The sequence below is a fragment of the Panthera pardus genome, unplaced genomic scaffold, assembly GCF_024362965.1.
Source record: "Panthera pardus isolate Hobbes unplaced genomic scaffold, ASM2436296v1 HiC_scaffold_16, whole genome shotgun sequence".
In the NCBI taxonomy this organism is placed as follows: domain Eukaryota; kingdom Metazoa; phylum Chordata; class Mammalia; order Carnivora; family Felidae; genus Panthera; species Panthera pardus.
The window spans coordinates 119960299-119974905 of NW_026526721.1; the positions used below are offsets into that span (position 1 = coordinate 119960299).

Below are 14607 nucleotides of genomic sequence, written 5' to 3' on the forward strand. Positions count from 1 at the left end.
CCTCATGCATAATAACCATTCTACTCTGAACAAATCACCATCTCAAAAGCTCAATTTCTTGAGCTATAAAGTAGTTTAAGGCATAAAGCTGGACTACATGAACTCTATGAAATTTGTTAGCCTAAAAATGTCATTTTCCAACTTATTACATTTAATATTTATTAAACAAAGTGAAAGAGTATTTTAGAAATATAGCTTACATATTTTCAAAATCATCATTAAGTATGAATTCTTTGTGCACAACACCTCCCTCATATATACTATTTAAAACTTTAAATGTGAGATTCATTTTGTCAAAACACAAGATTTTCATGTTCCTCTACTGTCTTTTTTTTTTTTTTTTTTTTAATTTTTTTTTTCAACGTTTTTTATTTATTTTTGGGACAGAGAGAGACAGAGCATGAACGGGGGAGGGGCAGAGAGAGAGGGAGACACAGAATCGGAAACAGGCTCCAGGCTCCGAGCCATCAGCCCAGAGCCTGATGCGGGGCTCGAACTCACGGACCGCGAGATCGTGACCTGGGACCGCGAGATCGTGACCTGGCTGAAGTCGGACGCTTAACCGACTGCGCCACCCAGGCGCCCCTCCTCTACTGTCTTAAGTATAACTACGTTTTAAACACATCTATGTCTATGAACTGAGGGGAGAGGGACAATGGGCCACAGCTTAATAAAGTCTGAATATCTGAAAGCATAGGATTATCATTCAGTCAAAAGCGAAGTAGGTGAACATGCAGTGTCCTCTCAATTGTTAATTATTTTCAAAAGCAAAGTTTAACTTTAACATCATGAGAGAACAATGTTCTAGTGGATCAATAGAAAAATATAGTAATAATGACATCTAACAAATATTCTTTAAGAAATATTAATTATTTACCTGTAATGGACCCAATATGGAGCTTGTTGTATACATAAAAAAGAGACGAAGATAACTTAGAACATTTGCAAATGCAAAAAGCCCTTCTGCCACCAGAGTAGGATGGAATGCATCCCAGTCCTTCCGATCAGCAAAATCATGAAACTAAAGTTAGGAACAAAAGGCAAAGATAGATAGCTCTCTCAACTTAGGAAAATAAAAACCAGTATTCTGACTATTGAAAGAAAACTATTTATGTCTATTTTAGGAGATCTCCTTTTATGTTTTATGAGGTTCTCTTCTTTTAATACAAATAGCATTGTTTTAAGTAAATAAAAGATCTCTACATACATGAGGCAATATCACTCTATATAATAAAAGGTTTTCTCAGAAATTCTTGGGTTTTAAAAAATTAAACATTTTTTTTAAAAATGTTATTAAACTTTTTATGAATGAAATGTTTACTGGTTTTCCTTAAATTTTACAACACAAACTTTAAGCATTAAGTAAAATTTAAGTATGTTTGCTCTCAGTTAATTAACTATCATATTAAATTAACCCTTAAATTAGCCCTTTAACTCAGGTTTCTAGTATGAACCCTAGAAGTTCTTCTCTCTTCCAAATACCAAGGGAGAGAGAGTGCATTATTATACCCAGACATAGAGCGACCACATGTTCCAATTGTCTGGAATAGTCCCAAATTATATACCAGTTTTCCTGGCATAATCATTAATGCCCCCTTATACTCTCAAAGTGTCCTGGTTTGGATAAAAAGTTATATGAGCACTCCACTTCTAGAACTAAAGAGATCAAAGACACCAATGACCCTCAACCTCTTTATTGAGCCATTTATCTATGTATGATCATTTTTTAATTTTCTTAGTAATTTCACAAATCTGGTCATTGAAAATACGTAACAAACATGTTCCATACTACTGATCATTTAAAAGTATGCAGTTTTCTTTTAACAAAGTAAAATGATGTGTAAGTGAATCAGTGTTCTTTTTCTATAGTCCATAAATTAGTTCAAAAACAAGAAAATATTATTATCTCTTAGTTCCTTGACTGTGACACCCTAGAAGAATTCTAAACTTAGGGCTTAAACAAAGATAATTAAAATCTATTATCTTTTCTGGGCTCGAAGTAGCTTACATCTTGGTAAAATTATAAGATGCATACAAAACTAAATTTTTGTCAAATTCTGAATTTAAAAAGAGGCATCAAAAAATAATCACATTTACATCACTCTTTAATAATCATGATTTGGAATGTGTACAACACTATAATGAATTCTTAAAGATAAAACTTTTTTCTGGCAGGTATAAAGAGGACTAACACTAATCAATTTAAGTATCTTTGTGTTCTCACTTTAAGTAGATACACGTTAATGAGGTAAATGAACCTAACTCAGATATAAGGAATTGGCATTTGGTAGAAAGAAAATGCCTAGACAGACCTGGATTTAAATCCAGTCTTGGTTTCTTACTGTGTGGTCTTGGATAAGTTACTTAATATCTCTGAGCTTCCTTTTCCTTACTTGCAAAATGGGGATAAGGACATCTGTCTCATAGAGTCCCTGTGAGGATAAAATGAGATAAAGTATAGCAAGTAGCAACCATGGAGCCTGGCATATAATAGGTAACCAACATTTAAAAGTTATTAACATCCTTTAAACTACTGGAAGGGAGGAAACAACACACACTATTCCCTTACACTGGGATAGTGAAATTAAAATGAAAACACATCAGGTACAGATTTGGGCCAACGTTAACTTTGAGTTATATAGCTACGTTTCCTACACAAACTTCATTTATGTCTCCAATTAACATAGCTAATAGTCACCTTGTTGTGAGCAACCACTTTGAGGGCAAAAGTTGCCAAATAAAGTGAATTCATGACAAAACTGAGTTGATTACGGGATTCTTCTAAAAAGTCTTCCAACCCTTCATACCAGAGTCTTTTAATGTCTGACCAAATCATCCCTAAAAAAAGGAAGAAAAAAAATCAGATAATGTTCTTAATTCAATAATAAACTAAAAAATAATTAAAAGTCAAAATATTAAATAAACAGCAACTTACATCAAACTATAGTCTCATCCGGAAGAAAAAATAAGAACTTTTTAGTGAAAAGTTCTCAAAATTTGAAAGAAAAAAACCTTAAGTTTTATATGACAATATCTTTCCCAGAGATTTTAATAAATGATGCTCGTGAGACAAGCATAAGAAAAATAAGGAAACACACACACACAAACACACCACAATAGCTTAGTTCCTGACTCTTTTCTCTATTATGCTCACTCCTACAGTGACTTTATCCAGTCTAGCCTGATGGCTTTAAATACTATCTGTGGGCAGACTTTCAAATTTATACCTCTAAATTTGACCTGTATTTATATAATAAATAATATCTCTAAACCCCTCTTCAAAACTCAACAATGTTCTTGACTGCTCTGCATCACCAACTGAATGTTTTAACATATCCAAGATGTGTATTATTTTTACTTTATCTACCTAATTTTAAACATTAATGCATAATGGATTGAACACCACTAAAAGTAAAAGTTCTGACTGAAATCAAGTTACTTGAAATTAACTAACTTCCAAAAAAAATTAAAGTTCCAAAACATGCAGATTAATTTTATAGCTGAAGGAGAACTAAAAGTTAAAATGATACTTTAATTTTTCTCAACTTATTTATTAAATCAATAAAGAACATACTGATCAACCAATGCTTTATACCATAGAAGACTAAATTTTAACATCCTTTTACTCTATAGCAAATAGTGAAAAGACGGGTGAGAAATGCTGAGTTTAAAAACAAGGCTGAAGATCCAGAGGGAAATAAAGACGTCATTAAAAGACCATAAATAGGGGCTCAGTTGGTTAAGCGTCTGACTCCAGCTCAGGTCATGAACTTGTGGGTTTGTTAGTTTGAGCCCCGTGTAGGGCTCTGTGCTGACAGCTCAGAGCCTGGAGCCTACTTCGGAATCTTTGTCTTCCTCTCTCTCTCTGTTCCTCCCCCCATTCATACTCTGTCTCTCCCTCTCTCTCAAAAATAAATAAAGATTAAAAAAAAAAAAAAAGACCATAAATAGACGATGTGATTATACCTCAACTCTCCTCCATTCCCCACAGAAAAGGGCAAGAATTATAAAAACTACAGGTCATTTCAAATTTGTATCATACAGCATAATACTTACAAAAATAACTTTCAGAAAATAAAAGTATCTTATATTAAAAACTCTGTCATTTCTAAAGAGATCTGGCTATCATTACAAAGAACTGATTTATATAGAGTGAGTCACCAGGGAAACCTTTAAAGTTAAATTTAAATAATGTTTCTATAACAGATAAAAATGTAACCTCATAAGTTCATGGGTTCTTAAAAGGAAAACTAATGATACAATAAAACAAAATAGTTAACTCTTAAAATGCAACCAAGTATAATATGTATCACATTTCAAAATACCTAAGATTCATACCCTTATACCAAAAAAAGCATTCATCAGCAAAATTTTTCTTTTTTAATGATCATGAACAATTTTAGAGACTGAAAATAAAGAATTTTTAACTTCCATGTAATTAAGTAATAATAAATAAGTTCAGGATCATATATCATTAGAATAGTGTTAGATAAGTCTTCCATGATCATGAAAGTTTTCGAATTCTTGCTGTATAAACAGTGTAAAATTATAAACCGAACACAGATGTTTATAACGCCACCAAGCAAAGGAGAATTAAATGGTTAAATAAAAGCAGAACTTTTTGGACAAACTTGACACTTACCAATAATCCACAGTATAAGAAGATAGTCTATTCTTTCAAGGGCTGGCCCCATTGTGTTTTTCTTATCCTCATTGTAGACAAGAGAATATAGGTTTAGTAACAGCAGGAATGTGAAATACGATGCTCCATGAATAATAAATTTCATAAAAGGAGTGTGAATGATTCTGCCAAACTGAGATTTGGGAGCTATCAAATAACAAAGTGACAAAACTGGCCAAAAGATACCAACTGTCAAAACAGTCATTATCTTCTTACAGGTGGGCTTACGTCGGTAGCCTGACATCTGTCCAAACCAAACAGTGTTCAGGAACTGCTGGCAGTTAGACTGGGAGACAAACTGAAAATGACACACACACATACAAAAAAAGAAAAAAGAAAAAAGAAAACCTCTAAATACAATCTGATAATACCATTATTTGACATTCAAAGTTTTAATAATAGTTTAAAATCAATTCTATATAATCCACATAATTTTTGTTTTTTGTTTTTCTTACATGTAATAAAAGAATGTAGAGATTGAGAGCACAGACTCTGGAGCCAGATTACCTGGATTCAAATCCAGGCTCTGCCATTTAATAATTGATCTGTAGCAAGTCTTTATTTTTTTTTTTATTAAAAAAAAAAAAATTTTTTTTTAACATTTATTTATTTTTGAGATAGAGACAGAGCATGAACAGGGGAGGGGCAGAGAGAGAGGGAGATACAGAATCTGAAACAGGCTCCAGGCTCTGAGCAGTCAGCACAGAGCCCGACGTGGGGCTCGAACTCCCAGACCGCGAGATCATGACCTGAGCCGAAGTCAGACGCTTAACCGACCGAGCTACCCAGGCGCCCCATGTAGCAAGTCTTTAAACCTCTTTTTTTTTTTTTTTTTAATGTTTATTTATTTTTGAGAGAGAGAGAGAGATAGAGCATGAGCAGGGAAGGGGCAGAGAGAGAGTGGAGACACAGAATCTGAAGCAGGCTCCAGGCTCTGAGCTGTCAGCACAGAGCTCGACAAGGGGCTTAAACTCACAGACTGTGAGATCATGATCTGAGCCAAAGTCAGATGCTTAACCGACTGAGCCACCCAGGCGTCCCAAGTCTCTAAACCTCTTTAAGCCTCAAATTTCCCACCTATTAAATGGTGATAATAGTCTCTGCTCATAAACTTATTAGCAAGGATTAAAAGTAAAGCTCTTAGAATAATAATGCCTGATTCATAGCATGCAGCATATAAGTATTAATTATATTATCACTTAGTCATTACTTAATGATTATTACTAGCCTACTTAGCCATTTTGCAAATTTTAATTTATAGACAGTCTCATAATGTTTGTGAAATTTCAAAGTTAACAAGCACAATCCAAAGAAAAAAACTGATCTCAAAGAACTAATAGGATTTCAATTATAAGAAACCAAGATACGAAGATAGCAATCAAAGTCTAAACATGAGACATATTTACTCTTCATGAAAACATTGAAAACTTCTTAAAATGTATTATACTCTTAACTCTGCTTAAGACTGAATTCTATGTAAGGAAAAAAAAGGAAAAATATTGCCAAATAAGAGGGAAATTCTAGTTTAAGTACAGAAATAAATTTACCAAAGTTTACAAAGGCTTCTGAGTTTACAAATTTCAGAAGCAGTATTTTCTCAATATAATGTGCATGCTGTGCAGGACAACACCAGGGTTCTGAACTCTGGACATAATAATGTGATCAGGTTTGAAATTACCAAAGCACAAGAGATCATAATGTCATTCAGATATCTAAATACTAACAGGTCAATCTTCTGTTTTAAAATGATTTACCCTGGGGGCGCCTTGGTGGCTCAGTCGGTTAAGTGTCTGACTTTGACTCAGGTCATGATCTCACTGTTCATGAGTTTGAGCCCCGCATCTGTGCTGACAGCTCAGAGCCCGAAGCCTGCTTCGGATTCTATGTCTCCCTCTCTCTCTGCCCCTCCCCACCCCTCTCTCAACAATAAATAAACATTTTTAAAAATCTTAAAAAAAAATAAATTTCCTAATATACTATACTTGTTTTGGCATTGAAGTCTTATTTCATTCTCCATTCTTCTGCACAGATTGCAGTGCTCTTAGGGAATCTTAATTTGTCTCTAAGATGAAATACTAGGGAGAGAAATAGCTTTTCCTCTCACAAACTATCCAGTTTAGTAGCATCCCAAACTTAGTGGTTTCCCCTTCCCCCAAATATCAAAGCAATCTCAGAACTGATTGCTGTCCTTGTCATCCCTCTCTATAATGACGATTTAATTAAGAGTAATGTTAAATATGTAATTGGAAGAACAAAATTTCAACTGGAAATGTTTTAAGTTTGTGGTGGTTTTAAAACATTGAAACAAATTTTTTGCTACTCCTCTCATCAAGAGGTGGATTATCAGTGTTTCCTATCCTTCAATTCAACAAGGTTTGATTGCTTTAATCAGCTGGAAGATGTGATGCTATGTGACTTCTGAGGGTAGGTTTCAAAAGGCCATTGAGCTTCCACCTTGTTTGATGAACATTTGCTCTCGGAGCCATTAACAGCCATATAAAGTGTCCTGAAGCTACCATGCTGTGAGGAAGCCTAGGCTACATGCAGGCACTCTGGGCAGCCCTCAGAGGCTTCTCAGACCATCTCCTCATAGTCAACTCACCATCATGGCTATGCCCCTCCATGATTCCAGTAGTAAGTGCTCAGGTGGCCCACCCTCTATGGATCCACCCACCTGAGCACCCAGCCCCTCATGAGTTCCCTGTCTCAGTCCTCAGCTGCTGCTCAGGCACCAGATATTTGAGTGACGAAGACTCCAGATGATTGTAGCCCCCAATCATCTGAGCTATCACCAGCTGAGACCCTAAACATAGAGAAGCAAGGACAAATTATCCATCCTTGCTGTGCCCTTTCCTAATTCCTGGCCCAAACAATCCAAGAGCATAATAAAATGATTATGAAATTATTACAAAAGAGTATGAAATAATGAGTCTTATGTTAGGAATTTACCCAAGGGATACAGGAGTACTGATGCATAGGGGCACTTGTACCCCAATGTTTATAGCAGCACTCTTAACAATAGCCAAATGATGGAAAGAGCCTAAATGTCCATCAACTGATGAATGGATAAAGAAATTGTGGTTTATATACACAATGGAGTACTATGTGGCAATGAGAAAGAATGAAATATGGCTCTTTGTAGCAACGTGGACGGAACTGGAGAGTGTTATGCTAAGTGAAATAAGCCATACAGAGAAAGACAGATACCATATGTTTTCACTCTTATGTGGATCCTGAGAAACTTAACAGGAACCCATGGGGGAGGGGAAGGAAAAAAAAAAAAAAAGAGAGAGGTTAGAGTGGGAGAGAGCCAAAGCATAAGGGACTCTTAAAAACTGAGAACAAACTGAGGGCTGATGGGAGGTGGGAGGGAGGGGAGGGTGGGTGATGAGTATTGAAGAGGGCATCTTTTGGGATGAGCACTGGGTGTTGTATGGAAACCAATTTGACAATAAATTTCATATATTAAAAAAATGAATAAATAAATAAATAAAAATAAAAATAAAAATGAGTCTTAGAAGAAATATCTTAAAACCACCATTTACCAATACCTCATACTATTAATTGGATATCATTATCTACAAATAAACACTCATTGTTAGTAAATTGTCTCAAAAAATAAAATTTAAAATGCATACCTTCCTTCGTCAAGTTCCTGAATCATGTGTGTGTGTGGATTAGAAATAGGTATTTCCCTTAATAGGAAGGGATGATGCCAGTAGAGCCAGATTCAATTTAGTTATCATATCATGTGCCTCTCCACCTTTGGGTTTCAATGAATTAACAAATAAGAACCAGAAAATATGATATCTGATACTTTATTTTTAAACAGTAAGGCATTATTACTGTAAGTCATAACCTTAATTAATTCTTAAGTAATTGCTCTGAGTCACTCCACTACTGTGGAGGAAATAATTTATGCATATCACAGAAAACCTCATACCTCCTTTTGGTTATATTTGATAGCAAGTTTTAGACGACTTAAATTCATTCTTTCTTCTAGTAATCCCCGTTTGTCAAGAGGTTCATCACTAGATGTATGGTTTAGGATAACTTCCAATTCTCGTGAATTCCGGGCTTGTGCAAGCAAATCTTTAGCAAACATTTTACATTGCCGGGCTAATTCCTCATAATCATTCCTGCAAGATGCAACAGTCTATTATTAGAAATGTCACTTCTAGTCTCTAAGCTGTTTTCAATAGAAAATTATTTACTTGGTAACATTTTAATTCTAATAGGGTCATACAAAATCTGAAGTCATTTTGTGCTGATGGTCAGAAGAATCTACTGGTGCATAAATTCTCCAAAGCTTTGGGGAAAACTGTAACACAATTATACTGCCTGTGCTCACACTGATAATTTTAGATGAGCACAGTATTTCCTTACATATACTGATATTCTTAGAAGTTCGGATTATAGTTGTCAACCAGTTCTTCACTTAACTCATTTGCTCTCCTTCTCTGTAAGTTTGGTATAAAACTTCCTTTTACATTACTTATCTAAACAATAGATAATAATAAGGCTATCAATAAATATTACTATGTAACTCAACCAGAGGTGCTTTCAATAATAGTCTATAACATGTTCTATGCTACTTCTGATATTAAAATAGTATTCTGATTCACTTTTAAAGTGTTCACTTGAACAAAATTCAAGTTGGGAAGAAAAGACATTGAAATACTCCTACTAAAGAATTTTCTTTCAGAATCACTGTTTCTTGAAATTTAGGATTTAACTGCTGGTTAAAGGCAGGCCTAAATCAACCAATTTGTGAGAAATTAAGTTTTAGCAGATAATCCTCTTTAAAAACATCAGGTTCGTTAAACTTACGTCTTAGTGTAATAACTTGAAAATAAAGTTAGAAATATATATGAATCAATTAGGGTCAGATTTCAGAAAATAATTTTTTATTCAGTTTTTTTTCCTTAATGGGAGAAGGGAAAATAGAAAAATTTCCCAATGATTACAATAGGATTGTATACAATAGGATTTTCTATGACCAGCTTACAGAAAATCATAACTCAAAGAATTAAAAAATTTCCTCAGAGGCTAACATTTTTCTCATCCACTCTTTGCATTTACTATATAACCAAAACTACATAAGAATACTAATTGGATTTCTTAAACAAATGAAATATTACTGCTTCTTAGTCTAGGAATCTCATTACAGATAGGAATATTCATCAAAAGTGTATGTTGTTACACAGAGGTCCCATCTTTAGGTAAACAGTGACAGACCACTAAATTCAGAGGTAAAACTAATACATTGTATTAATCTAATTTGCTTAATCTTGAACAAATTACTAGAAAACTAGTAAATGGCTGTATAGTTTAGCTGGAAATACAGTAAACAAGAAGCCAAGAGTCCTATGTTCTAGTTACAACTCTGTTCCTAATTAGATGCTGTTATCAGTAAGATATCTAACTTATATAGATCACTTTTCCTGTCTATAAAAACCAGGAACAAGTAAAACAAGTAAATGATCACTTCTATGATCACTTCAAAACCTAACTTTGTTATCCTATGATTACAGTATAATCTTGGCAATTGCTTTAAATCCTTTTTGGAAGGAGTTGAATAAATTCTATTTTACATGGTAACTCAGAACTCCAATTATAAGACTATAACAGGAAGTCCTTCATATTTAAAAGGAATAATTTACTAACAGCTTCATGTGCTAATAAAGTTAAAAGTACCAACAAGTTACATTTTAATCATGTGTTCATCAAAATATATACTTTATGTAATAACAGGTTTAAATAAATTTTAATTTATCCAAATTGAAATATACTAGTTCCAAACCTGAACACTTATGAACAGGTATATTTAAAAAGTTTCTAGAACGCAGAGCTATCAAGAACACACTGCTTCTTAGTCAAGGACTTAACTGCTATTAAGGCATAAGACAACTGCAAGCTTCTTATTGCCCTTCCAGTAAATAAAAGTTTGAATTTTTCCAATCTTGTCAAGTCACTAGAGGAGTATAATGCAAGACATGGGGCTCCCACAGCAGCTACACTTAAAAGGAAAGGGAGGGATAGGCATAGCCTGCCCCCCAGAAACCTTACAGCAGGAACTGGCAAGAAATGTTGATCAATTCCTCCTTCTTTGGAGAGCACCAGGGATACTTTAACACAAGGGGAAGTCTCAAAGCTTTTCCTCAAGTCTACAAAATGTAGTTTTCTAAGGACTATTTTTTTTTTAATATTTAAATCAGTAGTTTAATAGGCTGGTTTTTCCAAAGCCTTTTTCTGTACCTCCGATTTAACTATCTGAGAGAAACTGTAACAATGATTCTTTGAGTATACAAAGTGCCAAAATTACATTTAACTCTTTGTTTCAGAAGAAAACTCAGAGTGGCATTCGTCCCTCTTAACCAGTATTATTTTAATGTCTGCATGTTATGTGTCTCCTAATAGAAAATCGCACCAAACGGTGAAAAGGGACTATGTCTGTGTGTGTGGAATGGCCCTGAAACACAGAAAGCATTCTATATGCTTCTGAAAGTGATGAAGGATCAGGCTCCAGGTATGATTACAGAATCTGGGAATGAGGGGAGGTAGAACACAGAGGAGTTATAAATAAATTTGCTCTTGCTTAAGGCTATCACTTCCACTATTCTTTACACTGTCCTAGAATGCCTTTGGCAACATTAAATAAAGGTGGGGGGTGGGGAGCTTAAGGATGGTGCAAGAATGGCAAAGGGCAGGTGGGGAAGGAGTGACCTAAGTAATACCAAGGTCTATTCCATTGAATCTGAAGGTAAATCCCAAATAGGTGGCAGCAAGGTCTGGTTCCCTTGGATCAGAAGTAAATAAAAATAAACATTAATTTGGTCTATGAAAAAAACTCAGGCTGAAGAGATTCTGAAAAAAAAAGATGTAATTTACAATTTCCATTCATTCCCACCTGAATTCCACCTCCACAAGGCTTAATTCTTTTAAATCAGCACTAAGTTCAAATGCTCTCAGAATTGGATCCTCCTCTGTTAACATTATTAGAGCTGGACTGGCCAAACAGCGATATATATCAAGACGAAACCTGTGATAAAATTTGATTCCGTAATGTAAAATAAATGTATTATACACATATAATTAGTATTTTTAACCTATGATTTTCATAAATTTAAAGTACTGTAAAATTAAAAGAAAACAACTATAATATACTTATTACAGGATAACCTGCATAAGAAGACTTAAAAAAAATAAGTCTTTGTATTCTACAATCCAATTTAATTAAAAAATTTCTATTCCTGAACCCAATATTATTTTAAATGAAATATGCTAATAACTAATACATTTTGAATATGATGTGAATGATTATTAAATTTTTCTTTCCTCAGTGATGAGACTGCTTTCATATGCTAGATATATGTAACATATGACTTATTCAACCAGGTTATTTTTTTAAAGATATTTTGAATCTTAAGAATGAAATCATTGGGGTGTCTGCGTGGCTCAGTTGGTTAAGTGTCCGACTCTTGATTTCAGCTCAGGGCATGATTTCACAGTGGTGGATGTGGAACCTGCTTAAGGTTCTCTCCCTCTCTCCCTCCCTCCCTCCCTCTCTCTCTCCCTCTCTCTCTCTCTCCCTCTCTCTCTCTCTCTCTCTCTCTGTCCCTCCCCCACTAGTGCTCTCTCTCTCCTTTAAAAAAAAAAAAAAAAGAACGAAATCATTCATTTATGCACATTCTCTAACAGAAAAGCATGTCCCTTTACCTTCTGTTAACTAATTAGGTTTCATGTTTAATACATAAATAGGAAGCAAAGCAGAAAATTTTTGCTATATATCTTTAATTTGTAAGCATATAATTCTTAATTTCTCAATTTGGTAGATATTATATAATGTGTATTTTCTTTTAAACATAATTAATACATGTTTGTTATTAAAAACAGCAAGCAGTTCAGAAACATGATGGTCCCTAATTCTCCTTCCACCACTCTACTCTTCAAAGATGGTCACATTATGGAGAATTGTCAATATCCTTCCTGATATTTTCAATTCACACACAAACATAATCAGACATACTATATAAAGGAACAACTCTATGTCACTACATATAGAGTCATGTCATTTTTTTCTAAAACTGGATGGTTTTCCATTTGATGGCAGCTCATCAGATCTCCATTAATGGAAATTTCAGTTGCTTCTAATTGTTTACTTCTATAAATAATGCAGCAATGAATATTCTTTAGTTCACATATCTTTTGCATACTAGAATTGCTGGATAAAATGGCATGTGTATTTTAAATTCTAACATGTTTCCAAAGCACTAACAATAAGGAGAGCTCATTTCTCCCTACATCATCATCAATATTTTGCCACTCTCACAGATAAAAACTGGAATTCTAGAGTTGTTTTATTCTGAATTTCTTTATAAGCTTAAGCATCCTTGTATGTTCACTATCCATTATACTTCTTCTGTAAACTGCCTGTTCATTTTCATTAGCCTATTTTTCTGATAATTGCTTTTTTTAATCAATTTGTAAGATCTACATATCAAAGAAATTAGCCCTCTGTCTAGTCAAAGTGTTCTAAATACTTTTTCCCAGTTTCTTGTTTGTCTTTTTCCTTTGTTTGCAATTGAACTTTCCTATGTGGGAATTTAAATTTTTTTAAATGTTTATTTATTTTTGAGAGAGAGAAATATTGCATGCACAGGAGAGGGGCAGAGAGAGATGGGGACAGAGGATATGATGCTAAACCGACTGAGCCACTGAGGTGCCCATAAATTTTTATTTAAACAAACTTATTGAAATATTCCTTATTTACCGTATAGGTTTCAGGTCTTAAGATATAAAAGTAAATTTTGTATAATGCATTTTTAAGAAAACAGTATTTGTGAAATCCAATTATAAGTTAGCTATTCAATAAAACAAGTATAGCTGTCTTAAGGATTTCTAAAGAGATATTTGCCGACAACAAAACTGTCCAAAAACTTGAGAAAAATTTGTATAACTAAGCAACTGTTCTGTTTCTATCAATATTTCTATATTAATTTTATCAGATTATGTCTAAAAAAATGACTTCTGTATTAACCAACATTATCATGTCTCAAAATATATTAAGGATTAATGACAAAATGCACAGCAAGAGTGACAACTAGTAATGGTGGCAACCAATTGTGTTAGAGTAATAATCAAGTACTGTTGTATAGAAAGTACTTAGATGGAATCTGACAAGTAACGGGGCTGACTCATTTTATAAAATCTATCAATATGGTATTCAAAATACTATCAAAGTAATGGTGGTGTGAAGAGGTCAATGATTCCACTACACACAAAAAATATGTATACAAATGGATACAATTACAGTTGTCCCTTGAACAACATGGGTTTGACCTCTATGGATTCACTTTTACGTGGGATTTAAAAAAAAATTTTTTTAAGTTTTTGAGAGAGACAAAGCAAGTAGGGGAGGGGTAGAGTGAGAGGGAGACAGAGAATCTCAAGAGGACTCCACACTGCCAGCACAGAGCCCAATGAAGGGCTCAAACCCACAAAACCACGAGATCATGACCTGAGCTGAAACCAAGAGTCAGACGCTAAACCGACTAAGCCACCCAGGCACCTCTGTGGGTTTTTTTGATACAGTACAGTACTATCAATGTATTTTGTCTTCTTTATGATTTTCTTAACATTTTTTTTTCTCTAGCTTACTTTATTATAAGAATATAGTACATAATACATATAACATACAAGATATGTGTTGACTGACTGTGCTATCAGTAAGGCTTCCAGTCAACAGTAGACTAATTAGTAGTTAAGCTTCTGCGAAGTCAAAAGTTATACATGGATTTTTTTGCTGCACAGGGGGTTGGTGCCCCTACCTCCCACAGTGCTCAAGAGTTAACTGTATTTTTAAAAAAATCAACCTTTTCAGGGCAGTGGAAATTATCTACTGAGAATCAATTACCGAAAAACTG

The 14607-nt window shown here is 34.1% G+C and overlaps 1 protein-coding gene across 10 annotated transcripts in view; it reads right to left on the bottom strand.

Annotated features, from left to right (window-relative positions):
* Positions 1–14607, bottom strand: part of TRPC1 (transient receptor potential cation channel subfamily C member 1) — a 66303-nt gene that overhangs the window by 15518 nt on the left and 36178 nt on the right. For 4 of the 10 annotated variants that reach the window (XM_019438580.2, XM_019438566.2, XM_019438585.2 and 1 more), the window contains 5 exons: positions 11592–11723; positions 8625–8820; positions 4643–4979; positions 2699–2838; positions 878–1021 (listed from right to left, as the gene is read on the bottom strand). In XM_019438580.2, the coding sequence (XP_019294125.1) occupies positions 878–1021; positions 2699–2838; positions 4643–4979; positions 8625–8820; positions 11592–11723 (949 nt within the window). Of the gene's footprint in view, positions 1–877; positions 1022–2698; positions 2839–4642; positions 4980–8319; positions 8433–8624; positions 8821–11591; positions 11724–14607 lie in introns of those variants that run through there. The other 6 variants (XM_053903753.1, XM_019438556.2, XM_053903754.1 and 3 more) reach the window with 4 other exon arrangements.